This window comes from Chroicocephalus ridibundus, chromosome 7 (assembly GCF_963924245.1).
Source record: "Chroicocephalus ridibundus chromosome 7, bChrRid1.1, whole genome shotgun sequence".
NCBI lineage: Eukaryota > Metazoa > Chordata > Aves > Charadriiformes > Laridae > Chroicocephalus > Chroicocephalus ridibundus.
The window spans coordinates 10,218,387-10,246,186 of record NC_086290.1 but is presented as its reverse complement, the minus strand read 5'-3'; the positions used below and the strand labels follow the sequence as shown (position 1 = coordinate 10,246,186).

Sequence of the window (27,800 nt, the reverse complement as noted above, 5' to 3'; positions counted from 1 at the left end):
CTCTGTAGCCTGAGGGCTGTCGGCTCACCAAACACCGCAGGCATACCACGGCCTGACTGTCGGCGTTGTGAAGGGAAAAGACACAGGACAGTTTTGGGTGGGGACGTGTTGCAACGCCTGGAAAAAATGTTCATCGCATAGCCTCCTCTAATACATGCTAGAGAAGTCCAAAAAAAATTTGGGCATTAATGTTTCGGAAAGTTTCGAAAGCTCGAACTAATAGAAATATCCACAAATTTTGGAAATCTTTCAACTGCTATTCAGCATCTGTGGCCTGACTCCACTTCTAATACATTTGTTTCTGTCCTGTCCCGTTTGTCTTCCACGTTGAGCTCTCTCCTTTGCACGGTGATGTTCTGCAGTTGGATTGCAGAGCCTTACGCACACGCTGTTCACCCAAAATTTGGCTGCGGGGTTATTTACAGCCCTCCCCATCATACGAGGCAGGGTGACAGTTGCCAGCTGTGCTGGTGGCTTTTGTGATGAGCAAACTGAATGCTCTGAATTTGGCTGGAAGCGTATAATTCATTGCGCATTAAAAAAACTGAACAACATCAGATGTGAACGCTCCTTTTAAATGCCCCGTTGCTTGGCACAGATTTCTCCTACATCTGTGTGAAGAAGTTGCTGTACGGCCTGGGGCTATGGAGGAGCTGGGACGGCAGCTGTGCTGCAGTCGTCTTTTTGGAAAATTGCTGGATTTGAGGCTAAATTTACAAAGACTTTGGCAAAGCATGGAGAGGAGGAAACTTCAGGGTATCTGGCCAAACTTATGAATGTCCCACCAAGAAGAAACTCTTCAGACTGAGATGTTAATGATGAATTACGTTGATCTTATGCAGATTTACACTTTCCCAAACAACTCGAGGAACTGTTGAGTAGTACCAGGGAAAGGCAAGGAACAGGGGTTAGTCAGGAGCATCCTCATCCCTGCCCGTGGACAGATGTGGGTTGTGTAGCCAGATTATACTGAAGACATTTTTATAGGGAAGGTTTTGTTCTCTTTCATCCGAGGCATGTCTCCCGGCTTTTTTCTTGCTTCAGCCAGTTGTTATGGCTTATCATTTATATCGGCAGGCTGCTTGGGACTTAGATATTCATAAGAATGTAAGTGTAACAGAGCCATGATTTGGACAAAAGTTATAGGTGTTGCCATAGCATAAACCAGGAATTTTCTCATCCATGTCTAGTACAGCAGAATATTTTGGCCAGTAAACTTCTCTATCAAGTATGAGAAGTTCCTTGCCATAACATTACAGTGTCTAGAATAACCCAATTGATTTGATTTCTTTGCTCCCCAAGAGAAACCATACGGACTGGGACTTGATGAGAGCCATCCAAAGGGCCGATCTGACCTCCGTTATCCCAACATTTGAATAGCGTCTCCTGGAGAACACGAGGCAGAAGATCAACAGTTGGTTGAATTCAGGATTTCGTTTGCCTCAGACTAACAGCTAAGGGAACCGGTTTAATTTCTTTTGTGAGAAAAGTGAGATAAATGATGTGTACATGTGTCTCAGGTAAAATATTTGATCGCTTACCTTCTTAGTCATCACTGGTCTTTAATGGCTTATTATGTAACGTTACACCCAACACAGATTACTTCGGGGGGGAAAAATCACAACCTGGCAGCCTGTGGAAACCAAAAACTAATTTGTCTACAGGAGGAAGGATGCTCTTTTCTGCACACTCCGTGTACGGCATCATTTATCAGCCGGGAGAATCGGCCGGCGGCAGCAGAACAATGCTCAGCCAAAGTCACATCAGGACAACTGACTTCTTAGAGGCTCCTGCCCTGATAGCAGCCAAACCCCGCGACTTTCCCAGGGCAAAGGCCTCCAAAGCAATGCCAAATCAGTCTGCCCAAATAGGTTTATAAGACTTTCTAAACTCTCAGGCACTGCTGTAGCAAAGTATAGTCTTTTCCAGGCTACCTGTGTGACAGTGCCGTATTCAGAGACCTATTGTACTTGCAGATTGAAGACAGATCTATTTGTAAATAACAAAAAAAGAAAAAAAAGAGGAAAGAAAAAAAAAGAAAAGAAAAGAAAAAGAATCCCAAAGCCAAACCCTCCAAACAAATTATTTCCTACTGAAGAAACTTTTCTATGAAACCTAACTACAGTTTGGCATGTTTTCCCAAACACAGCATGCAAAAGTAGTAATATTTTATGTTGTGATTATAGGACATTGTGGGCTGCAGCCATCTGCTAAGAGAGGGACGTTCTGCTCCCTGAACATCCTGGCTGCAATTTGCACAATATTTGAGTTTCTGAGAGTGACCGCGAGCTCTCATGCGGCGTGGATACCCATCAGCACTAACAGCACATAAAACATGGGAGAGCTGACTCGGGGGTGACAGTGGATTTTGGCACCTTGGGATTTTCCCCCCGGCAGTGGAAAATGTTCCAGCATGAACTAAACACATAAAAAGGTTTTCCCGAAGCACGTGCCGCCCCTATGGCAAACCGAAAGCACGAGGGGGTGTCCTGTGCAATAACATTATCTCCCTTTTTCAGAGTTACAGTCAGGTTCAATTTTCCATTATTGCAGATCTTTGGGGTGGGATTTTGTTGAAGCATTCGGTCTTGGCCTAAATCCCCTCCCGTTGGAAACAATGAGCATCCCCGTTCCCCCCCCCCGGCCCTCGCCGACCCCCCCACTGCTTTAATGGCAGAAGAGCGCAGCCAGCACAGAGCGCTTGGGGAAGTCCCTCCCCTCGCCCCCGCTCCTGCACAATGGGTCAAATGTTTCATCCCTGCGTGAAGCCTGAACAAACAGGCATTGCACAAGGAATCGCGGTGGGGAAGCGAAGCCGCTCTCTGCCAAGGGCAGGCGCTAACGCTGCCACCGCTCGGCGTTAACCGCTCCTGGGCCAGGATCGTTCCCGGGAACGCTGCTGCCCTCCTGGGGGAGCCTGCATCCCCCTCGCCCGTTGTGTGAGTGAGGGCCGTGAAGCTCTGCGAGAGGCGGCTGAAGGGACCGGGCAGGCCATGATGAGGTTCATATTTCCATATCCTCCTACAGATGACAAAGACGGCAGTTTCTGAATTTGAGGGCTTTTTATTGTAAGGTGAGTTTTGGTTCCCTGGTTGCAAATATTGTTGCGAGTTAATATTTTTGAAAATCAACCCATTTCATTCATTAATGAAACAACGACGTGGCCACAAACCATTACGTAGGACCTTCAGAAGACAACGATTTTATTGTTGTTTGAAACAGCTGACAAAACCATACTTATCACTTAAAGATGAACTAAATTTGGAGATAAGACTAGGGCAAAAGGGACATCTATTTGATACATCAGTCACATCCAGTAATCTCCGTGTCTGAGAGCCAGCTCGGCTTCGCCCAGGCATCGACGACCATCTGCGCTGAAAGACCTCCAAAGTCCACCCACATTTTTCTCCTTGAGACTCACAGGCGGGGATTACGGATGGAAATGTGTGTTCCCACAGCAGGCGGGAGCTTCTTCACCCATGGGCTACGCCGTAGGAGAAGGCATGGAGGACTAAATATGGGTTCAACAGCCTTAAGCCTACGCCTGTAGCACCCCAGCCAGAAAACTAAGCTGGTATTGGGTGAAAAGTAATAATTTGCTGCTAACGCACACTTTTACATCATTATTTCTTCCTTACCTGGGATGTTTCTGGTGTGGTTCATCAGTGTTTTGGCCTGAGTCTCAGGATGTGTTTCTGCAGGCCAAGAGGAATAAATAGCTTTCTCTTCTGCGTTAGGCAAACAGGCAGGGTAGATGGACTCCCCCAGTTTACATTAGTTAAGGATCTGTGCCATCATCTTCAATGCCAAGCTAGCTGGGCACGTCCTGTCGTCCTTCCATCGAGATGGCTACAGCGAAGGCATAAAGCGCTTTCTTCAGGCAGCCCTGTGAATATTGTGCTCGTTTAAGAGGTAAGTAAAGAAGACATCACCGCTGGATGTGTGTCCTCTGGTAGCAATCAATGCACAGCGTACCCCTTTGATGAGGTTAGATAACAAGCATCACATGGAGCGAGGAGTACGGGGCACACACAACTTCTGAATGTGTGTCAGCAATAAAACGAGAACTACAAAGGCCAGCGGTAGCTGCCCGCGGTGGGATGTCTCATCTAGTTCAAGTTCAACCGCGCCATACAAGTCCAGCTCTCTGTAGTTTGATAAAAAAAAAATCCGCCCTAAAACAACAACAAACGCCCCATATACTGCTCTGAAGGATTAGCACAAGGATATATCTTTGTTCACACAGCCCTTTTTAGTTTTGAAAAAAAAGGAGTTTCTTATATCAAAAATCGCGGATTCTTTCATGTTACTGTCAGCTCCGCAGCCCACCTCAAATTGCATTATTACCACTGACAGAAAGACAGGTGTTAACAGCTGGAGAGAAAACAAATGTAGAGCGCTGTGGCAAAATTTGAGGAGAAACAGATGTGTGAGCAACTTCGTCTTTGATATTTATTTTAATAGTGCTTCTCAAATGTGTTTAATATTTATGCGGCTACAGTCTCAGCTTTCACTGGCGTGCTGGAGCCAGCGCGGTGCGTTATTCACCTCTGCCACCGCTTCTTTTCTTTTCCTCCCTTCTAACCGTCATAAAACAGCATCCGTAAATCTCCCAGGAAATGCCAGTTTATCCCTCCTCCCCTCCCCCAGTATAAAATGGATAGAGTTTTTTAGCAGTGGGAGTTCAGTGTGATTAGTATGCTAATACGGGAGAGAGAAAAGGAAATGGAGATGAGAGATATGGTCCTTTAGCGAAGAAAAGCAGGAACAACTGAAAGGAGGGTCTCTGCTAATCAATTAACCTACAACGGACTTAACGCCATAAGAAGCTATTGTGCATAAAGGGACAAAATTCTCGGTGACAGATGGCACTTGGGCTCATGATATTAGGGGGTTACTGCTCGAGAGCTTGTTTACCTCCCGTACAGGGGTAAGCAATAAAGCAATAAAATTGCTTATTTATTTTAAAGAGAGAAGTTGAAATGCTTATTTACCAAATCAATCAAGGTTTACTAAGGCAGAACAGCCACAATCCTCACGGCCCTAAAATGCTGGATACTTCACTGATTTCAAATAGCAATTATCCATTGCGGTTTCTTGAACCCGCTCCGACTGCAAAGAGACATTTCATTTGCAAATTTTGATGAAAATTGTCATTTTTTTTAATTGCCTATTTCACCAATTTGAATTTTAAAACAAATGATTAACTAGAAGCTCATTTTTACTTGCCTTGGGCAAGCCCGGAAAATATTTGTCAAGACCCAAGTCTGTCTGCTTAGCATTTGAGTTGAGAAATGCACAACTGCCTTCAAGTCGACATTAGCTGTGACAGAAGCAAGACTATTATTTAACAGTAGCTGAAAATGTCAAAAAACAAGCGGCGTCTGGCATTTTGACAGGACGGAGTTGAAAAGAAACCACTTTTTTTTTTTTTTTCCCCAACACTCGGTTAGCTGTAAAGCAAAACTGTTCAATTATCACTCGGCCCCGAGTGGGGCTTTGGCGGGTCCCTTCGAACCGGTGGGGATGAAGGAGAGCAGGTGGGTCTCCACCTTCTGCTTGCAGCCGCCTTCGAGCCCCAACCACGGGCCAGACCTTCTGAGCTTCAAACCGACCCGGGTTCTGCTCCCAGGAACGGAGACGGCAGCATCTAACGACTCGTGTCAGGCCTCGGGCACATCAACTGGATGAAGACATCCCGAAAGCTAAGGACGCATGTAAATGTTTAGGGGTGTATGTTTTAGACGTTAACTGGCTATCGGGATAAAATGTAGGCTTTTTTAAGAGTAGGTATTGTGCCTGAGCATTAATCAGCCTATTTTGCATTAGAATTCATAACAAAGTGTCGGCAGGTTTAATTAAAAGCAGTATTGTGACGAAGAGAAGCTTGGTATTGAAGGAGTGCAGGAAAACTAATATCTAAAAATACTTTCTTCCCACGGGAAGATTAAGTTGGAAGTTACTGTTTTAATCAACAATACGAGGCAACAGTGCTTACGATAAACAATACTGTGAACCATCTCAGGGAAACAGTGCAAGGGGCGATAAGATATTGTTTTCAAGAATTTTAGATAGCAGAATGAATAGGCCTTAATAATTTAAGAGGTGCCAAAGTGACGAACATATGTTCATCTCCATTGCACACACCAGACACTCAGCACCATTTATCTGAGCTCGAGCAGAACAATTTTCTAGCAGCTTTTTGCACCCGCTGAGTCCCTGTAACATCAGTCAGCGTTAGGCAGGGTATCACATCCCATAAAGATTTGTCTGTACAAGTTTATGTCCTTCCTCAGCGAAATCCCGGCACGTGCCTCACAGCAGCCATCCAAGAGAGACATCAGCCATGTCTTGCCTGGCCCCTTTTCCAGGTCGCGTCCCTGATTTTCTGCCATGCAGCGACTACATGACCAACCTCACCACATCTCTCTGGGTTTCATTAGTTACTGTGACCTCAAAAATCACAAACTATCGAAGCCTGACTGTTAGTCAAAGCGTAAGTATTCCATGAAAAGCCACTTCAGATGAGGCCAGAAAGCACGTTCTGTCCCCCGTGGCTTTGAAACTTCCCTGATGAGATAGTTTGGGGGGTTTCTGGTAGCAACTGGATGCCCTTCTTGTTGCACAGCGTCTCTGGTGTGTGCCTCTCTTTTACGACTAGTGGAAGGCAGGAGAAGCCAACGCTGCTGACGAGAGGTGGCCTTCCCCTGCCCTGACCCGTGCGTTGGTGCTGCGATGGAAAGGAGGGGACCGGGGAACTGCTCCTGCTTCAGCCTATTTCATTTCCCGGGAGCAGATTAAGGGACCACATTTGTCAAGCCCCAGGCTGCAGGAGCGCACCTCATTTACCACAATCCTCATTTACCAGGGAGCTGATCCAGAATGGTGAAATCCAGTGGTTTTTGAATTCCAAGAAGCTCTCCAAACCCTGGGATTTGGGGTTCTAAAAAGCACCTTAAAGCGGCACACGTGGGCCTGAAAAACCAGCTCTTCCTCTCACCTTTAACTGTACTCTCCTGGAAGTTAAGGTTCAAATACAAATGCAACTTGTGATATCTCTGTCTGTCCCTTGGTACTTAAAGGTGATTCTCCTTTATAAATTTACATTTAAAAAAAAAAATCAAAAAGCCAGTGTGTGCGGACTATACAAATACCATTGGTGTTTGTCTTTGTGCTGGGCATTCTGACCTGACATCTACACAGAGCTCCCTTTCGTATCTAGCCAGCTTATCAAGTGACCCCTCATCTCGCTGCTCTTCACCGCCCCAGAGTTCATCCCCTGGCCCGGTGCAACAGCCAAAGTCTGCAGAACAAACCCAAAAAAACACGTTTCCAGGAACGGGTACGTGTCTCACTTTCTACCGGCGTCATTATTTCTTAACACTCCATTTCTACATTTATTACTTACATAATACTACAAGTCTATCATTTCTCATCCCACCCGACAGGGTGGATACATCACTACGTCGATTCATGTCCTTGGAACATCCGTCTTCAGCATCTTTCCATTCATTTTCTTCAAGCCATTACTCCAACTGCATTTTTGCTTATTACGCTGATTTGAGGAAACCAGTTGGTAAGAGGAGTCTGAAACCACACAAAGCAGCATTATTTCTGTCTCTCCAGTTTGATCAGAACAGGCACAGGTCCAACACAAACCCTCAGCTGAATTTCCTACAAGCGAAATGCTGGACAAAAAAAAAAAAAAAATAATATGCAAGATCGTGGCAAGGATTTATGACAACGAGCTCATCAGCAGCCAACGTTTTGCATTTGCATCATTATTAATCTGATCTGCCAGATCTGATTCTTATAAGTCAGTCCTCCTGAAGAGCTCGTATACCATATTAAAAAGCGCACATTGCAAATCACAGAAAACGATGACAGTTTTCGTCAGTGGTGAGAGGGAAGAGGGAAAGGCAGATTCTGCGGTGTGCTGCTCTTACTTGTTGCACAACGTAGGATTTTTTTCTGTTTTTTGACCTGTATCGTATTAGAAAAAGAAGTGAGGTCTAAATAATTTCATCCCTTTCAAACACAGGGGGCCAAATTCCCGACCAGCATGAAATGCTGCATATCCACTGGAAAGGATGGAGCTACGCCAGTTCAGCTGAGAGCTCGGCTTTGCACGTCAGTTCATTCAGCAATGATTGCCCTTGACATGCAGCACAGAACAAGCATTTGTTTTTAAAAAGAAAACAGTGGAGTCTTTCAGTGCTAACCCAGCTCATAAAACAGTCCTGGTTCCAAGAACGGGATTAACCGTCCTTAGCTCGGGCTCCGACGTATCTGTGCAAAGGAAGAGTAAGGAGAAAAAAAGCATGTTCTTCCCTCTCTGGCACGCTGACGGCAGGTCTCACCACTCGAGACAAGAAATGATGGTCTGTAGAGGAAGCCGACTTTGCTTTTCCTTAGAACCTATAATTAACATATGCACTCAATGTCCTCAAAGGGACTTTCACCCCCACCCGAACACCGCGTAATCACGTCCCTCACCTTTACCTCACCATTACCAGCCAAAGCGCCCAGGGCCGGGTCACCAGTTTCTCACGAAGTTCAAAAGGACTGTCTCAATCTCAGCGAGAAGCTGCTAAAGCCATTTCCCTACCAATTCTCCGGTGGCACTGCCAGGCTCACCCCGGGCATCCCCAGTCACTGAGGAAACAACTGGCACAGCTGGATTAGAGGAAAACAGACGAGCCAAAACGCGCTCTGGTGATCATGGCCGATAAAGTGATGACTTTGGAGAACAGCTGAAGATCAGAACAAGTCAATACAAATGCACCACGTCTGCAAGACTCCCCCGTGCCCTCTTGTTTTGAAACCCAGGATGAAATCAGAACGATCGCTTATCGGCATTTTCTTTCTTGCAACATTATGCAAATTGTTGGAGCTTCTCCTTGTGTAATTTCTAGCTGGTAAATTAAGTTGCAACCCTGTTCCTTCCAGCTTTCTTTTTAGTTCACGCATTTCCCTTGAATAATTGCACGAAACAAATCTTGCTTTGAGGTTTGATTACAAAAAAAAGTATTAAACATCTGAAATGCAGGTTTATCTCACGTAACACAAGGCATATGTTGATCTAATCAGAGAGCAGAAGCAGCAGTTGTGAGTTCAGACAGCAACATATCTAAACACAGATTTTCTTTCAACAAATATTTTGCCATATTTGCTTAAAAGGCACGAGTTCTGGATTTCTACCAACAAATTCACACAAAGCAGACCATATGGCTATACCCGTGGACTTTGCCATTGCGAGTACTCTGCAACGCGTACACGCAGCCCTGCGTGACTACACTACAACAGGTCGCTCCCTGCACAGAGGTTTTTAAGTGCAGAAGTCAAGGCAGAACGGCTGCAGGTACGGAGAGTGAATCCTGTGAACTTCCACCCGGGGACGGTAGAGGTTGTGTGTCCGACATTGACGCACACGGGACACTGGGCGCCACTGAGCTCTCAACTGGCTTGGCCTGGGGAGAATTAGTGGCAGCCCTTTCCCTTTCTGTTCTTTCCTATTTGTGTGTGTTGTTTCCTATCTGCTGTAGCGCAACAGAAACTGCTAAACTTCTGCTCTTCTGAAACGAAGAGCAAGAAAAGAAAACCTCAAGGAAATGCAAAAGTACGCTTCAACCTGGATGTCGGCTCCAATGACCCCTACCTCTGCCCCAGGCTGGCTTCTCAGCATTCAAAGCACAAACTCCCAGGACGCTGCCTGAAAGGCACAGGCATAAAGTTTATCCTTTAATTTGAGGCGTTGTCACTTGAGCGGGGGGAGGTAATCAGGCCAAGGCTGTGGACCATGCTGCTCAAAACATGACAACAGACACACCAAAAACCCAAGCTGGCTGCATGAAGCAATTAAAGTAGTGTTTACTATTCCATGACAGTTAACATGTTGGACTGACCTTTCATTTACTGTTTAGTACTGAACATTAAGCTGCAAAATTACTCATGCTTTGCATTTAGTACTGGCATCAAAACTAACAGCATTAGCCAGGTATTCCCACGGCGAGACACGCGTTCCCTCTGCCCAGCTGTGCGTGTGCTTTTATAAGCATTATATTTGATATTTAACATCGCTTCCACGGGTTACATTCATCCGTTACCATTAGGAATTATCGGTAACGCTGCTCCGAAATGTAAAAAGCATATGCAAAATGTCCAGGGTGACGCAGCTGGTAAAATTATGTCCCTTCCTCACATGCTGGGAGAGAGAAAAAGGGAAGGCTGGTGTGTGCCCACAGGTCCCCGCGGCAGATGGCAGAAGGGAAGTACAGAAGCTGCGGAGGAAAACTTTCTTTGTTTACTCTCCTTCTTGCCGCTTACAGCAGCCGCGTTACAAAGGGAGGCACAAGATGCATTTGGCGAGAGCCTGGCAGTCCAGCGGTTGGAATAGTCTCTCCGGAGCGGGCAACTTTCCATTCCACAGCCCTCGGGCTGAACTTGGTCAGGAAGGACCCGGAGCTTCCGTTCCCCAGGGCGATGTTCTCGTGGAGAGGCTACAGACGAAAGGCAGAGGTTAAGGCTCCAGCTCGGCACCTTTGCCAGGGTGCTTTTGACTGTTCTTAGTGCTATGACGAGGTAAAATTACGGTTATCTCTATCCTTGGCTGCGATTCCTCTGGTCAGACAGCGGGCATGCCCAGGACTCCGCATTTGGAATTCGGATTTTTGGGTGAGAGGTTGCCCCATCCAAGACGAACGCAGGTCTCTTCCCTTCACCCCCTGTGCCCTTTCCACCTTCCAGCTGCGGTGCTGTCCTGCTGCGGGCACCCCACCTCAAAGCCCCTCTCCCCGCCCTCGCTTCATTACACGTTTCTAAACCTCTATTCGTTACATCTCTGTTGAGACAGAGCGACGGGCACTGCAAACAGACAGCCTGTGAATACCAGAATAACAGCCAGTTCATATCCAGACCGGAACATTAATAAATACAAATATATTAAGGGATTCCCATCCATTCATGTGGTTGGTTGGGGTGGGGTTTTTTTCCATATTCATAGGGGCTATTTATATCTAAATCTCTATTTTTCATATTGCAACTGAAGTTATCTGGCTTATTTTCCCCCGGCTCAAATATATTCCCATTGCGGATTCAAAAGGGCAAATTTGCAAAGGCTGCTCAGCATGCTAATTACGACAGAATCACCGCCGATGTGATCTCGCCCGCTTCTTTTTTGGTATTTCTAGATAGGTGTTTTGTGCAACTAATATGCCAGCTCAATGGTCAAAATTATTGAGATTGCTGATAGAAGGCAACTCCGCGTATTTTAAAAATCACTATCGTTTCTTAAAGAAAGAAGAAACCTATAAACAAGGTTGTAATTGCATTTAATGCACATTTTGCTTTTAACAGCAATTTGCCAGTTTAAACAGCATAGACCTTACAATGCTTAATTAGTGAAGAGGTTATAGTGCTTATAAAGTTGTATCTAAAATATACCTTATTCATTCTCTATTGAACATCATTTTTAAGACAGTCTAGTATTATAATTACACGCTATACAGTAGCGACATGTTCACACCACTACCGTTAAGGCCATGTCAGCATTCTCATCACGAACCTTTTTCGGGGTTTGAACACACCACCCATAAAATTACAACGTAGTCTGAAAAAAAACATGACATCCAAGACGTGAATCTTGTGCCGACTTCAGTCAAATGAGAGTAAAAATAATAAAACACAGATAATAAAGGACTCCACCCAAATTTATTTGGGATGATCGCTGCCTTTGCACAACACGCTCAAAATTTCCAAAATGAAATTTAAAGGAAGTGAGTGGACAGCACAGGGCCATCAGGCTGAGACGAATCTGAGTGCAAAGTGTTGTAAAGTGGGTGTCACAGATGCACAATAACCACTTCTCACATACTGCGCATTTGAACGTACACAAGGCTTCTTCTGTGTAAATATTTAGCCTGGCAGGTAAAAGCAGTTCTACCACCAAGTGAATAATAACAACTACTCATCTCCAGTTGCATACACTGAAAATGATGAAAGTCATGATGAAAGTAAACCGTTTACCAAGACCGCACACTGGCCACTGAGGTACCATGTTATTCCCCACAGTTAGGATAAGAAACATGAATTTTTGTGCCATTCATGCCCTGGTAATTTTAGAGGTACTCATCACACCGCCCACCAAGCTGAAGCCATTTCTTTAAATAAAGAAGGTGGATGAGGGCAAATACTGTACGGAGAGGGACCAGCAGCCTTCAGTGAAATGCCAGAACCTGCCTAAAGAAACTCACCCTTAGTTCATGCCTCAACAGTTTCTTGGTTTCGTTAACAAAATGCTTCTTGCCGTATGGTTTGATTAAAAGAAAATCTCTAGTCGGGGATCTACTTAAACATGTTCTACCTCTCTTAAAGCAAAGCACATCTCTAAGTGCTTTCCCGAAACATTGCCCCGTGGAAGTGTGCTTCAGGTGTTGAACTGTCCTGGAACGGTGCTGAGCAGATGAAACTTTGTGGAGCTGCAAAACCAAGCTCTTGATATATCATTTGCTTATTTATTATTTTTACACTTCCCCATTCAAGAAATCTTCCTTTTGTGACCACCTCTTTCGTTACAACGATTTTGGAAGCACTCCATTGCATACTTTTCAGACTGAAAAAGAGTTGCCTATTTCAAGCTCTGTGTACAATGCATACACACATTTATTAATAAAAGCTTGTCTAAATGTCTATTTGTTCTTTGGACCAGCTCCAGCCTCCCTAGGCGAGGGAGGTGTAACATGTCTCACAAACCTTTCATGGAAGATTTAAAAAAATAGTACTTCAAGACATAAAAGGAAAACGCATACATTAAAACATCATCAACACAGACACAGAACGGGGAAACCAAAGCGGAGACATCCCACGCCAGATTCACTGCTGGCACAGGTTGGCAGTGTCCTCTTGAAGTCTGCTTTCTTGCACAAGTTCTTTTATCTCATGGTCTTAAAAGGGAGCTGCAAAGCCAAGAGGAAATTCCACATACGCCCACAAATATGGGTCACACACTAAAATCCTTCTTCTTAAGAAAGGAACCGATTAGGACATGGCCTATTTCAGCTCTCTGCCCTATCAGACTTTCTGTGCACAGGCACCTGTAAAAATTGGGGTAACGGTATTTCTCTACTCCAGAAAATTGCTCTAAGAACAAATGCTTTTATGGTTGCCTGGACCATAGTCACAGCAACAAGGGCTACATCGGTACCTAAAATACAGCCTTGTCTCCTGCTGCTGATCCCCGCAAACAGAGCGGGTAGTAGACAAGAACTATCAAAAGTAACATTGGTAACAGAGGGTTTTATGACACTATATGGTAGTGGCTGATTTAGTTCAGCAGAATTAAGTTTCGCAATAAAAACTCCCTAAGATTTTTTTTTTTTTAATAAGGGATCAACACAAGTCAGCTTAAGGGATTGTACAAGAATGACCTGAATTGCATCCTGTTACTCAATGCAACAAGTTGTTTCAGAATCTGTCCACATCTGAGGATGGTCCACATAAATTCCTATACAAACATGTATATTGGCTGTACCAGAGGGAAAAATAGCAAATAATTTCCGGCCTCAGTTTCCACTTCTGTATTCTGTGTTACTGGGCACGTACCACAACCAAATTAAATGCTACAGCAATAACCCATACAATCCATGTTAAGTTTCCTCACCTGTGATGCAAGAAGAATGACACAGTGTGATAGCAGGCAGAAATCAGCTACCTACTGCATCAAAGCTCACCTGTAATCCATGAATTTCATACAGATAATACGGGCTATCATCACCGAAAGAGAAGATCTTTATTCCTAAATTCGAATGCCCTGTCTTTCACCGAGCTAATAAGAACAAACTCCTCAAAACTTTCAAGATAAAGTGAAGCAGAAGTTTCAGCTACAGAAACGTAGTGCAAAGGTTCAGTTTGGCACTGCAGCATTATGGACAGACAAGAATTTATGGTAAACTCAGTTTAGATTTGGAAAAAAGAATCCTATAATTGAACCAATATTGTCAAATGTATTGCATACTATTGTAACTTCACAGTAATCAAAATCAGACATCAAGGTTTCTATAGAAGCAGCAATCACAGATTGCAGTAATGTATACCACTCAAGGGAAAAAAATTGCATTTTGGCAATTTCATAGTCAAGTGTTCCTTATGCTCCTCCAACAGTCATTTGTCAGATATTTTCCTGTTTAAAAGGTGCACATTGTTCTCCTCAGTCCTCATGAGACTTCTCTGCAATGACTTTGCATTCATACTGAAAAACAGAAGTTGACAAAATTAACACTACTTACTTATACAACTAATGAAAAAGACTGCTATGAGGGAGATTTTTCTACAAAATGGTGATAAAATAGCTTAGCTTAGCCGGGTGAAGCGTAAGTTTGGTCTCTGTAAGTTCTGTGTACACACTTGCTGGCTGCAATTTCTGTCTCCCTGAGCAGCAGAAAGGGCAGTTCAGACTTAGGGGATGGCCTGACTGCTCCCCAAAGACGGGAGCTCGTATTTAGCTCCTGGTCCTGAAAGGACTAGACGTGTGCAGCTGAGAGTACACAGAGCAAAGTCACGGGCTGTGCTCTGAATAACAGTACTAACGGATCGCTCACTACATCAAAAAGCAAGGACTACCTTACTCCACATCCACAAGTCAAGTAGCTGGTTGGAAGGAAAGGAAGGAAGGAAAAATTACTAGAAGGCAATCGACTCCACCTCTCCAAACTTACCATCGCCAGCTGCCTGCCGATATTGCCCATAGTTATTCCACCAGCAAAAAATATACATGGCAACCAGGAACGAACATAAAGGAAATCCGGAGACGTGTATCTGGAAAAGAACACACACTTTTGAGCTCAACATTGTGCAATACACAGAGTGCCCCAATCACATGAGCCAAACCCACAAATGTAAATATTAGGACATTTCAACTGAAAAAGACATGTACTACTGAAATTTAATTACTTGCAGCAAATAACAAAGAAAGCTTCTTATTGATTATAATTGTTGGTAAGGTTGCAATTTTATTGAAATAAGCAACTTCCAACTAAAAGTCTCACTTACAAACACGTAAAATCTTTCACGAACAGTTCAATTTATGTTACACTCAAAATTAAGAGCTGGCTGCTTTGGAAATCATGTCAAATTCTACCCTTTCCGTTATTCTGATTTTATGTTATAGCTTCAGGAGATTGTCATTTAACCTTAAAGGAGTAAATACTTACTGATAAACTCCATTGTAGACCAGAAGCTGTGACACCAGTGTGGCCAGGAAAGCAATTCCTACTCCAAGACCAAAGCCACTTCGTGACCTATCAAACGTCCACCACAGTCCAATTGACAGGGCTGCTAACGTGAGAGACAACTGGATATTGTTGGCAAAATCCACTTTCTGCGTTGATTGTTAAGGATAAGCTTGGAAATATCATATACAAGTGTAAAGCAGTTTTTTTTTTTTTTCATTCTGTTTATCCTATTTTGGCACAGCAGAAAAAAAAAGGCCATTAAAAAATACAGCACTAGCCCTATTGGCTATCACACAGCCACCATGTACAAGGAACGTACAAGGAAATAAGCCTTGTATTGCAAATACATCAGGAAACTAAAAACTTACAACACTTCTTCACATTTTTAGGGTCTTCGCACTGTACAAGAGCGGAGAGACTATACACCTACCAGGCATTTTATACAGATATAAAATGCACATGTTACAGTTCAGAGTAAGAACACCTAATCCTTACCTGGTCCTTTATTACACTAAGCAGGAAACCTTAAATCTAGCATCAGACTCCTCTAAATGACAAGGATTTACTGAAAAAAACGTATTTGTCACTCTTACTTAATTGCAATTTTGTTTAATTTACATGCTAGTTTACATTCATCTAAACATTAAAAATGTTACTGTGAAAGTATCTGTATAAATCAACATTGAAAATCTGTTTTGTCAACTCTGTGATAAAAGTGTAAAGTCACTCCAGATATCTTTGTGGTGCTCCACATTCTTCAAAATGTTTTGGAAATACTAACTCATCCTCACTACTCTTGCCCAAAACAGATTATTAAAAAGGAGGCTGTTAGCGGCATAAGCCTGAAAGCAAATTTATCGGATGACAACATAAAAAACACTGCCCTGTTTCCTCACAAAAACCTGGAGCGAGACCTAAAGGAGATGAGAAAGAAGTTTCAACTAACTGAAATAAACAATTACAGGATAAAAATCAATAGCATCAGAAAAAATGTCAAACAAGACCAAAAAATACACCAAATATGGTAGTGTGCAGAACTGGTAATAAACTGAAGAGCAAGCAGTCTGGAGAGCTGTCAGGGAGGAAATACAGACAGTACGTTAATGATGTCCTGGAACACGTGTAACAGCTGCAGAAAACCGCATGAAGGTTGTGGTGTAAATAACCTGACCCATGCAGGGAGAAGCTGTCAACTCTCACGTACTCCTTAAAAGCAGCCAAGTTGCACGTGCTTACACAACAGGTACGGTCCAGGCCAGTGAGAACCACAGGACCCGATTCACGCATCTCTGGCAGGGAGAGCAAGGTTTGTGAGGGACAGTGGGAATGACTCTGAACCTCGGCAGCTCCAGCTCACCCGGCCATACCGGATAGGATGGCTGCTGGGAACAAAACCAAACCAAACAAAACCCATCCGAGGGCTAAGCTGCTTCAGTAAGAATTCAGCCAGCTCTCACATCTTTCACTCAACTTGCCCTCTTTTCCTGGAAACGAGGAGATTTAGTAGCAGGCAATCAGAACTTCTTAGCACGGTTTCTGCAAACCGTGTTGGAGCTGACACCGAAGGAGATGAGTCACAGAGACGATCAACTTGCTTTTTAATGAGTTTATAAGAACCTGATTTTCATAGACAGATCTTGGTTTTATCCAACTGAGGAGGCACTACGCATGACTACACAAAACCCCTAAGACTCACAGCACCGCCAGTAAGGTGTGTCAGTCCACGTGAAAAGCACGCTGTCACCCAGCGTGTCCTCAGCTGCTTCAGAGAGAAGGGACGCCAATTTTGACCACTCTTGTGCAAGGATGTATCTGAATAGCTAGATAATTAGGAGGAGTATAACGTACTGCAACACGCTGACTGACTTCTAATTGCTCTTACTGAATGACTGCAGCAATGGTAACGACTCTCTCGGCATCAAGGCATGATTTGCAGAACGGGGTAACAACGCTCACTTGCTTTGTGTAGTCATGGCTATTACCTGGTCCTGAGTTTTCCCCATTCTTTGCAAAGAGCACGTGCTTCACGGATGACCTCAAGACTGGGCTTGAACCTCTCACTACAGTGCTAATGGGACATCAACTCTTGGAATGTCTTAAAGCACTTTCTGCAATACCTACCACAAATACCCCACGCTTACTTTAATTATTCAAATAAATAAAAAAAAGACTATATAAGACAAAGCCCAATACTGAGACATTTCTAATGAAAAGATCTTTCAGAATGAAAAAATGTGAGACGTATCACCTCCAATACTGCTACAACAGTTTAACACTAACACATATTCGGCATTTCCCTTGTGAAAATGCTGCGTGTTGTATCTTTAACAACAATTCACCGTGACTATGTGAGCTTTGTTTTAGTGGAAACCCATCTGTTATCGCCAATTTCATTAGAACATAGGATACAGCGCTGGCATGATTTATTCCCACAAAGACAGCTACACATCGCATTACACTGGACCATTCTCTCTTAAATTTATGTGGCTCTCCCAGATGTCTGTCCATGCATGGGTACAATAATCCAATCACAGCTGCGGAGACAGGAAAGAAAAAAATGCCCAAAAGTTAAAGCACTGGCAATATTTAACTAAAGACTATCTAGACTTTGACAATTATTGTGACTAACAAACCAGATCTTTTAAGGATAAGCAGTACAAAACATACATTATAAAAGAAGAGGAATTTCAAACAATTCCATTATTTAAAAAAAAACCCTGTAAAACTTCAGCAGTATCTTCAACTACTGCAGCAGTGATGTGGCAGAAGTAACAAAACAGAGACAATCTGAATGAGGGGCGGAGGATGAAAGAGCTCTGCACCCTGCCAAAATCTGCAGTCTCACGTTGTAGTTCAAAAAGAGCAGTAATAGCTTGCAGGCTGGCACTTCTGAAAATCCCACATATCAAACATATACGTTTAAATAACTGCAAAACAAACACACCACACGAAGGGCAGAGTGTGGTTTATAACATCAATATTTTGTATCTTCTTTTTTTGTTGTTACAAGCAGGTTTTGTTTGGATATGTTTTTCTCTTCTTCAATGCTACTATAAAGGCTCACACAGAAGAGGGAGAGCCAAGAGCCTACAGCAGCTGTTGAATGCAGAAAGCAAGCAGGACTTTCAACCCCAGGGAACTGCTACGCTCTTTGAACGTTTCTTCATAAACGTGTTCTCTACTGCAACTGCAGCTGAAAAGACTGTTACCGACACCACTGAGGAATAACACTGGTGCTTAATGTTAAACTGGTGCTGCAGGAGGCGCGCAAAGCCTGAGTCATTGCTCCGGCCTCCGGTGCCCTCAGTTTGGCATGCTGCTGGAGGTATGGTATGGCAAATGCTCTTTATTCTGCCAGAGAGGAAACTGATCTCCAGGATTCGGGAAAATAAATCACCAGCAAAGCTGGAGAGGAAAAAAGCCCAAACCACTCCCTGAGCTATCTTCTTGCTAAAGGCATTGGGCCAAACTGATGACTAATAACGGTGATGGATGAAAGGACTTCTCTGAAGGCAGCCCTGATCACCACTGATTATAAATATGCAAAATATCTTTATTCTGTTCATAATAATAAACCATACTGCAGAGAAACGTTCATGTCAATTCCAGGAAGGCTGTGCAAGTACAAGCGGTAAGAAAATAGGTGAATTATCAGCAATTGCCATAGAGGTTCCCTGTATGCATAGCTAGCAAAGAAGATAAGGAAAGGAAAAGGGGAAGAAAAGACTCATAATGAAAAAGAAAGAACGTGGAACACCTCAACAGGGGTCACTCCTGCTGGGAAAAGCCAATTAAGGCAATAATATCTTTAAATCAAGTGGCTTAAAATCAAGTAGTGCAAATGCCTAGCAGATGACTGACCACACTTTACAAGCCATATCCAGTCTTTCCATCAAAATCACCAACCCACCAGAACCAGAAAGGCCCACAAGTTTCTTCTGAGATGATGGCAAGATCTAGCCTTCATGAGTTCCCCATAGGCAGCTGCAGACAGTGTTCTCAGAGGACCCCAGAGAGCATAAGGTGCAGCCTGATGCAAGCAGCTGACAGTGCCAACGTTGCAGTGAACAGTGCAAACCTTATGCATTGCTGCTGCAAGTTGGGATTCCGTCATTTCAACCCCCACTACTCCATATATCAAGCCTTTACCGGACATGTTTGTCAAGACAAACAGTTCAAAGTATAAAAGAAAAACACAGCAAACACAGGATACAAACCAAAAACTAATCAACAATCTCAACAAGACAACAGAAAGAGGACTAATACAACTAGCAGATAAAGCAGGTATGTAACTGCCACCATAACATGCCAAACACATTTCATAGAATCATAGAATCATAGAATTGTTGAGGTTGGAAGGGACCTTTAAGATCATCGAGTCCAACCTTTAGCCTACCCTGACAAGAGCCACTTCTAAACGATGTCCCTAAGTGCCCCATCTACCCTTTTTTTAAACACCTCCAGGGATGGTGAATCCACCACCTCCCTGCGCAGCCTATTCCAATGTTTAATAACCCTTGCAGTGAAAAAATGTTTCCTAATATCTAATCTAAACCTCCCCTGACGCAACTTGAACCCGTTTCCCCTCGTCCTATCACTTGTCACCAGGGAGAAGAGGTCAGCCCCCATCTCTCTACAACCTCCTTTCAGGTAGTTGTAGAGGGTGATAAGGTCTCCCCTCAGCCTCCTCTTCTCCAGGCTAAACAACCCCAGCTCCCTCAGTCGTTCTTCTTTCCACAGGAGAACAAAACTGACATATTCAGAGAGATATTTGGAGGGTTTCCTTTCAAATCAAGCTCCTCTATGACATCCAGGGTGTAGTATTTCAACAAGGTATCAAAAAGAATGCAACCGGATGACTAGGAAAAAAAATAGACTTAAATTTATCATTAGCAAAACAATGATGCCAACTCAAAAACTAGTTTATTGACACATATTAATACCCAGAAACATGAAATTCTCAATCTTATTAAAACTGACCTCTAGGAATACACTGCCTTTACTATAAAAGTTCACTAAAGCAGAATCCTCCAGTACTGGCTGCTAAGAATATTCCCTTACAAAGCATAAAACTGACCATGGGATCAGTGATGTTCAGAGCCAAGCAGAAAGCCAAGTTCCATCAGGCTTGTAACATGGGATATGCCTTGATACTTGAAGATGAAAGAGGAAAAAAAGGATATTTCTTACTATGTACCGTAGACATCTCACTTAAACTAGCCAGACATGCAAAAGCCTCAACTCCCCACATGGTCATGGGAGAAATGGAGCATGTTCACATCATCCGACTTGATACATGAATAAAACCGAGGTGCTCTGCTCTGAAACACACCTCTACAACCGCCAACTGTGTGCCTGGCCTCAGCTCCCTGAGACGCAGTCAGGCTCCCAGATTTACGGAGCTAAAGCCATAATTTGAACTGGAACGAGGAACAAATGGAAAGCTGGATCACAAAAGGGAGTGTTACTCAGGGTGGTTTGCTGCGCTCAAAACAAGGTACTGGGTGCTGCGCCATCTGGCACTTCCAGGGTATATTCAAGGGCTGCGCGTAGGGCATGCTCCTGTAATCCAGCCTCAAGGTTACAACTGCCACCACCTTCTAAAGTCTGTTAAATTTATACTCTAACCCAGCATGAAAAGCAAAGGTTATGTTCTGCTAACAATATTACAGTGTAACAAGTTAGCAGAACAAGTTTCTAGACACATGCATGCGTATTTGTTTATACACAGGGAGATCAGAAGGACAGTAATACCTATAGTAGGGTAGTGATGCTGGTAGAGAAATTTTTATCTTCCACACCTTTTATATAGTTTTTTGTAACTATATAACTACCTATCCACCCTTTCATCTCCATGCCAGGCACACGTACACAACTGAACTTACCTGACGCTGTGCCACAGCAAGGTGGTACCCACCAAGCTGAGGAGAAGATGCTTGTGATCACATCAGGGGGGAAGAGAGTAACGTTTCTCTGGATCTGAAGCAAGTTTAATACTAATGCAAGAAATACGCCAATAAAAAACAGCACTATACCACGAATTACCAAATTCATGCCATGACTGGTTACAGATGAAATGTAAGGGCCACACTTTTTTGGTAAGGTTGGCATTGCATCATTTTCTGCCATGACTTCTTATGTTCTCAGAGACATCCAACAGGCTGACTGAGGAGGATTCACTTGCAATCAGTATTTTGACTCTCCTCAATTAGGAAATACCCAAACCCTGAAAAATAATAAAAAAAGAGTGAAAAATGCAGACATAAGAAACATTAAATTTATTTCTCCTAAATAAATTGGAGTTTGGGTTAAAAAAAAATATGGCTATTACGTTTTTCTGAATTTTCTGAGGAGGCAATTAGTCATTTGAGAGCAGAACCAACCACAGCTGCAAAAATGCCTTACAAAGAAAACAGGTTTTACAAATATCTTTGTCTGCTAGGAGACAGAGGAGGAAACATGTGGGATGGGACAGGTAGGAATGTGAAACCACAGAGAACAGGTGAAGAAATGAAACCTATATCAGATGGAAGAAAGGCTTACTTTGCAGTAACAATGAATTGTTTATCTCCCTTCCTTTAAGCAACAACTGGAGATTGTGTAATTCAGAAGCAAGTAAACACAGCCCTTAGTTTTAAGTCGGCCACAGAGGTTCACAGACCTCTCTTCCTGAAGAGACTCCAGAAAACATTTCTCAACTGGAAAGTGAAATCTGAGAAATGTTTTTCAGGATCAAGTCAGAATTTCAGCAATTCCACAGTGCGCCCATTTTCATAACCCCAGATAAGAGCAAAAAAACCTCAGCAAACCAGAGAAGTAATCTTAATATAGAGAAATGTTTACCAAAGTAACATGCTTTTGGTGAAAACCGCCATACGTTATTACAAACAAATCAGGCACAAAAGAACCCAAGAGCTAAAGGAAAAGGAGCTCCCCCTGCCCATGCACTAGGTAGCATCCTACATGAGCAACTGCTGGCACTACAGGAATGGCAGAGTTCCCATCCCAATCACTCTTTTTAAAAAAACCTGTCCATCAACAGTCTTGTTATACATGGATTCAGTGCCACATTCATGTATAACAACGATTTTGATTGACAGCTTAGCCACCTGGAACTTAAGAAAAAAAGACCTGACATTGTTTTTAAATTTGAAACTGCCAACTGGTGGCGGCTTTTGTTAACTCTTACTTATGGCCATGCAGGCACAAGGGGAGCCAAACCAGCGCATCCATCCCCCTTTCTCCCTGGCCTCAGCAGATCCCGAGGAAGCTCTCTGAAGGAAGACGCAGCAGCAGTGCAGAGGATGCAGCATTCACTTTTGCTGACCGAAAGCTAAAAGGGAAGTTAAATACATCCAAGCTAGTTAAGATAATACAGGTAACTCCGCAACAGATATGATGCCACGGCACGGCATCCTCCCATCACTCAGAAAAAGTTCCGAGAGGACAAACAAAAGGAAAAAAAGAGTTCTGATCACACGTAACTTCCTGCTGGCAGTTCAGGGAGGCAGCAGAGTCCTCCTAAGAATACAGGATCTCCTCTACATGGCCGATTCCCCGGGTTATTTGTAAACATGAACACCTCTTGGGGGGGAAAAGAGGGCAACCACAGCATCTGGCTTCTGAGTCAGCATCCTGACTCACACTGAAGAGATGTCTGCGTCAAGGCTGGCAATGGCACTGCAACACACTTCCCTCAAGCAAAAAGGAGGTGCTCCAGATTATTTTTTTTTTTTCCTCCTCTGGATGGCACCGCAGCTGAGCTTGGATAATACATTTAGCCTCCAGGAAAGAAAGCATGGAGTCATAAATACATCATAATTTCAGCTGAGGTTCTCCCCTGTTCCTGGGGGCTTTGCCCACCAGGTGATCACAGGAATTCCAAGAATTCACAGGAGTCTTTTCAATACACCGCACTGGAGACTGTAGGTCCCAATTACAAACCCCGCAGGAATACTGTACCTAACAGGGGGTTTTAAACTTTTACATCCCTTCTTAGCTTTAGTCTGCCTAGGAAACCAAGCTAAACTCTTGACTCTCTGCTTTCTTTGCCATCCCAACAGCTCTTGGCACTTCCTGAAGTCTGCACATTTTTTTATTTTTTTTTTTTTTTTTTAAAAATGCATGACCAGATCTGACACACACAATCCCAGGTTTGGCTCCCTCAGCCTTGTCCAAGAAAGTTCCCACTTCTGTGTCTCTCTTTAAATGAGCTCTTCTGCTGCACACCAAGGATCACAATTTCTTTTTCCACTGTCATAAAGCGGTTGCTTACATCCCAGAATCCATAACTATATCCCAGACTCTTTTCTTTCCTGTTAATGAACTCCTTGTTCTGTGGCACCAGCCCCAAACCCTGCATGCGGCATTTCAGCCCATAGGTATTACTTTGATGCAAGTCGTCACTCCATTTTTCCTGTAGGATACCTAAAGTCCTCTTTGGCCCTGCAAATGGTTTGGGTCATCAGCAATCATCATTACTTCATCCCATTTTGTGTGCCAAGGTCATTAACTAAAATACGGAGCAAGATCAGCCCAAGCCCCTATCTTTGATGAAATCTATTAATAATTTCCCTACAGCCATGATTTCCCCATTTTATACCATCTCTTGATATCTCCCTCTAACAAGACTCTGCTTCTTGTAATTCTTCAAATACAATAATCTCCAACTTAATGAAGAATCATCAACTGTCACACACGGCGATGCTGACATAAGCAATGATCATATCTTACTTTTTTTTTTTCCCCCCTAGGAATGCTGATGACCAAATAAAAGTCCAATTTTATTCTGGCATAAACCGGTCTGTAGAATATAAAACCTGCATTTACCCAATTTTCATTTATTTAATATGTCATTTGGCAAATATATATTTAATTCAGAAGGCTTATCAAAATTAACAGGAATTTTCTATGGAAGGAAATAGCTTACTGCTGTTACACAGTCGCTGCAGCTGCGGGTCACTCCAGGCATCAGCAACCCATTTTTACTACGAGGTAAACAGCCTGACCACTGCAAGAGCACTTGGGTGTGTACACGTCAGTGAATGTTTATAACAAGTAATGCAAGGTCCCAAATTACCAGGATGCAGTAGTTTCCGTCCTGGTTTCTCACCCTACACATATTGTTCCTATTAGTTTTATCCCAGTTTACAAATTTTCTCCGTTCATTGGCTCTGAGACCTTCTGGCATGCCACAAACAGAGCAATGGGGGGAACGGAGCAAAGTGGTGACCAACACTCCCGTAAAGATTCTTCAGTGCCTCGGACAGCCTGGGTTCACCATGCTCAGGCACGGCAAAGGTACTTCCTACCGTCACCTTTCATGAAAATGGAAATTAAGATCTCTAAAGAAGACATCACCTCCTTCTTCTGGCCCGGGAGGCCTGCAGACAGATAAGACACTGCCTCTCCTTTTAAGCCTTGTATTTTATGGAGGGCGTGCGCTCAGATGGGAACAGTTCCCATATTGAACCAACACTACTTCTGAGCCTTCGTCTCTTGGGAACGCACATTCAAAACTGTAACACCACGCTGAAAGCTAAAGGCTTGGCGCTGCCACAGAGTCCCAGCTGCGCTTTCCCTCCTGGGTGGCACACGGCTGCAATCCAAGCTTCTTCACATACCACACGAGAGCATCACACGCGACTCGCAAGGCAACCGTGCGATGTCTGGCATTGCGCAAAAAAAGAAAAAGAGTTAACAACTAAATTATTACCCTCAACATTTTTCAAAGCACTTAGTCACTTAACTGTCTTCTCATTAGGAGATCTGTCCTGCGAGCGCTCCCCAGCGCTCTCCACGCTGGTGAGGAGCCTTCTGCTGTGCGTGACCCACAGCTCCCGACCCCATGCAGACACACCGGGCACAGCGCAGGGCGGCAGGGGCCAAGGAAGAGAAGATTTATTTAAGCAACACGGCGCGGGATGATGGCAGAAACGGCGAAATGACAAGAAACCATCTGTCTTCTGCGAGGCAACGCCAAAAGCAAACCACCCCCCTCCTCCGGGCGCCAGGCGAGGCGCCTCTCCCTCCCGCTCCGCTCCGGATCCCCCAGCTCTGAGGGGTCCTGCCCGCCTGGGCGACGAGCCGGTCGTTTCAGGCCAGTGGTAGCCCCTCCAGCACAGGGCTGGGCCCGTTAACCGAGGCCCGCAGGCCCGGCCGCGCCGGGCCCAGCCCGCAGTCGGCCGGCCCGGGGGGAAGCCTCGCCGGGCGGAAGGTTTAACCGCTGCCGGCGGGGGGACAACGGCTCCCGCCGCCCTCTCCCTCGCTCACCCGCTGCAGCCGCCGCGGTCCCCCCAAGCACAGGCAGCCCGGCGGCGGCGGGGCCCGGCGTCACCCCCTCCCCGAGGCAGGGCTCCGGCGGCAGCCCTCGCCAGCAGGGAGGACGGGGCGGCGGGACGCCTCTGCCTGCCCACACAGCCCGGCTCGGCTCGGCCCGGCTCCCCGACCCCCACCCCGCCCCGCCTCGCCTAGCCCACCCGCGCCCCAGCCGCCGCAGCCCCGAGACTCACTCGGCCTCCGCCATCTTCTCCCTCCCCGCGCCAGTCCCCGCCCCGCGCAGCCTCCCCAGCGCCCCGCCGGGCAGTGACGGGGGCGGTGGCGGAGTGGGCCCTGCCCCGCCGTGAGGGACCGGCCACCTCCCGCCGGCAGCCGGCTTCCAAACCCCACCGCGGCAGCGCAGGCAGCGCTCAAAGGTACTGGTGAAAAGCACCTTATAGATGGAGTGACTGACAGAAAAGTCGGGAGGGGTCTGCCCCATCCCTACAGCGCTGCTGGGGTGTGTTACCAAAATGGAAAGGCGTGTGCTCGGCACTGGTGAGGCCCCACCTCAAATACTGTGTCCAGTTTTGGGCCCCACACTACAGGAGGGACATTGAGGCGCTAGAGCGGCTCCAGAGAAGGGCAACGGAGCTGGTGAGGGGTCTGGAGAACAAGTCTCACGAGGAGCAGCTGAGGGAGCTGGGGTTGTTCAGCCTGGAGAAAAGGCGGCTGAGGGGAGACCTTCTCGCTCCCTACAGCTACCTGAAAGGAGGGGGTAGCCAGCTGGGGGTCGGTCTCTTCTCCCAAGGAACAGGTGACAGGACAAGTTGCACCAGGGGAGGTTTAGTGTGGATATTAGGAAAAAATTCAGTCAAACATTGGCACAGGCTGCCCAGGGAAGTGGTGGAGTCACCGTCCCTGGAGGTGTTTCAAAGACAGGTAGACGTGGTGCTGAGGGACATGGTTTGTTGGTAACTTGGCAGCGTTAATGGTTGGACTCGATGATTTTAAAGGTCTCTTCCAACCTAGATAATTGTATGATTCTACGTGAGGCTTTTTATGCCGTGCTTATGCTCCCAGCCAAGGTGGGTTGTGCAATGTCCCTGTCACACCCTTCAGTCACAGCAAATGGAAAGTTGAAATACCTGTTTCCCAGCTCAAACTGCTGGCCTGGCTCCGGCTCTCCTCAGCACCTGATTCTGCAAGGTCTTTCACATCTGCTTATCATTATTGATTGGGGCAAAAATGACACAGCTCATGAGTACAGAAACCCCATTTTCATCACCAGTTTGGGGCCTCTTGGGGAGAAGATACAATGTGAAGCAGAAGACGTTTTGCTTTAACCTGTCTTAATGAGTAGTAAAGGCATCACAACAAAAAAATACCATTTATTGTATATATGTGCAGATGGGTATAGGAGAATAATGCCATTATATTTATTTATTTCATATATTCATTATATTAATTATTATTTGTCTGTTAACGAACTTTTTCCTTTCTTGTTGCACTGATAATGAATACAATTTATTAAAAAATACTTGCACATTGTGTTCCCCCAAGTTTACTAGTTCATTGCAGAGCCTTTGATAGATCTTTCCATATTACAAGGTCTGCAGTGATTCAGTGTATATCCTATTACATTTCCCTGAATAATGATTGGATAGGATGGAATTTGTAACTGTATTTACTACAGTGGCATCTTCAGTGATAACTGTGCTTTCTTTGTGCTGGTATGTTGTGAACATAGGTGTCACCAAGCATGTATAAACTCAGAGGAGAGTATATGGGTCTATAAAAGACATATTAAGAATGGAAAAGGGAGAGATTTACAGCAGCAGAAACCCATTGTGGTTTAGATGAGCAATAAATGAATTTTCAAATCACTCAACTTCGGTTTTCGTCACACAGAAACAAAATCTTCCTATTCTCAGTAATTCCAGCTGAGCTGCTTGCCCTGTCTGTGGTTTAGATAGTTACTTTGCTGGACTTGAGCTCCAAATTTTGGATTAAGAAAGACAAAAGGGTTTTTTAACCAAATAAAATAGCTTTCTGTAATGTCAGATAAACGCCTTTGGCCAGCCACATGCCTGAGGCAGAGCAAAGCACCCTTTCCTTTTGTGCCTTAAAGACCAGAACCATCAGAAAGCCTGAACGCAGAAACTTTTGAACATAAAGTGTGTGCGTTAGAGAGGAAAGTGTGGCGTAAGTAGATAGAGACTGCAAATGATTGCTGGATCATTCCTTCTCTAGACAGAGGTATATATAGTCAGGTAATGATTTGTCTATAAATAAATTCAGATTAGTTATAATCTG

The 27,800-nt window shown here is 44.5% G+C and overlaps 1 protein-coding gene across 5 annotated transcripts; it reads right to left on the bottom strand.

Annotated features, from left to right (window-relative positions):
* Positions 1–11,690: 11,690 nt before the first annotated feature.
* Positions 11,691–25,850, bottom strand: INSIG2 (insulin induced gene 2). Of its 5 annotated transcripts, XM_063340544.1 has the most exons (7): positions 25,739–25,827; positions 22,417–22,560; positions 21,113–21,453; positions 17,637–17,761; positions 15,207–15,373; positions 14,712–14,811; positions 11,691–14,245 (listed from the first exon to the last, which is right to left on the bottom strand). In XM_063340544.1, exons 3-7 carry the CDS (start codon positions 21,354–21,356, stop codon positions 14,204–14,206), a joined length of 678 nt encoding a protein of 225 aa, XP_063196614.1. In that variant the 5' UTR covers positions 21,357–21,453; positions 22,417–22,560; positions 25,739–25,827; the 3' UTR covers positions 11,691–14,203. The 5 variants fall into 5 exon arrangements, with proteins under 5 accessions (XP_063196614.1, XP_063196612.1, XP_063196615.1 ...); XM_063340542.1 differs by lacking the exon at positions 22,417–22,560 and having other exon boundaries at positions 25,739–25,831; XM_063340545.1 differs by lacking the exons at positions 22,417–22,560; positions 25,739–25,827 and adding an exon at positions 24,977–25,089.
* Between the last annotated feature and the right edge of the window lie 1,950 nt (positions 25,851–27,800).

Excerpts from the sequence above, each read along its gene's own strand:
- INSIG2 (XM_063340542.1), bottom strand. The coding sequence starts at position 21,356 with ATGGCAGAAAATGATGCAATGCCAACCTTACCAAAAAAGTGTGGCCCT. Across the intron at positions 17,762-21,112 it reads TTGCTGTGGCACAGCGTCAG|CTGTGATTGGATTATTGTAC; the intron begins GTAAGTTCAGTT and ends CTGTCTCCGCAG. Across the intron at positions 15,374-17,636 it reads GAATAAATCATGCCAGCGCT|AAAGTGGATTTTGCCAACAA; the intron begins GTATCCTATGTT and ends CAATCAACGCAG.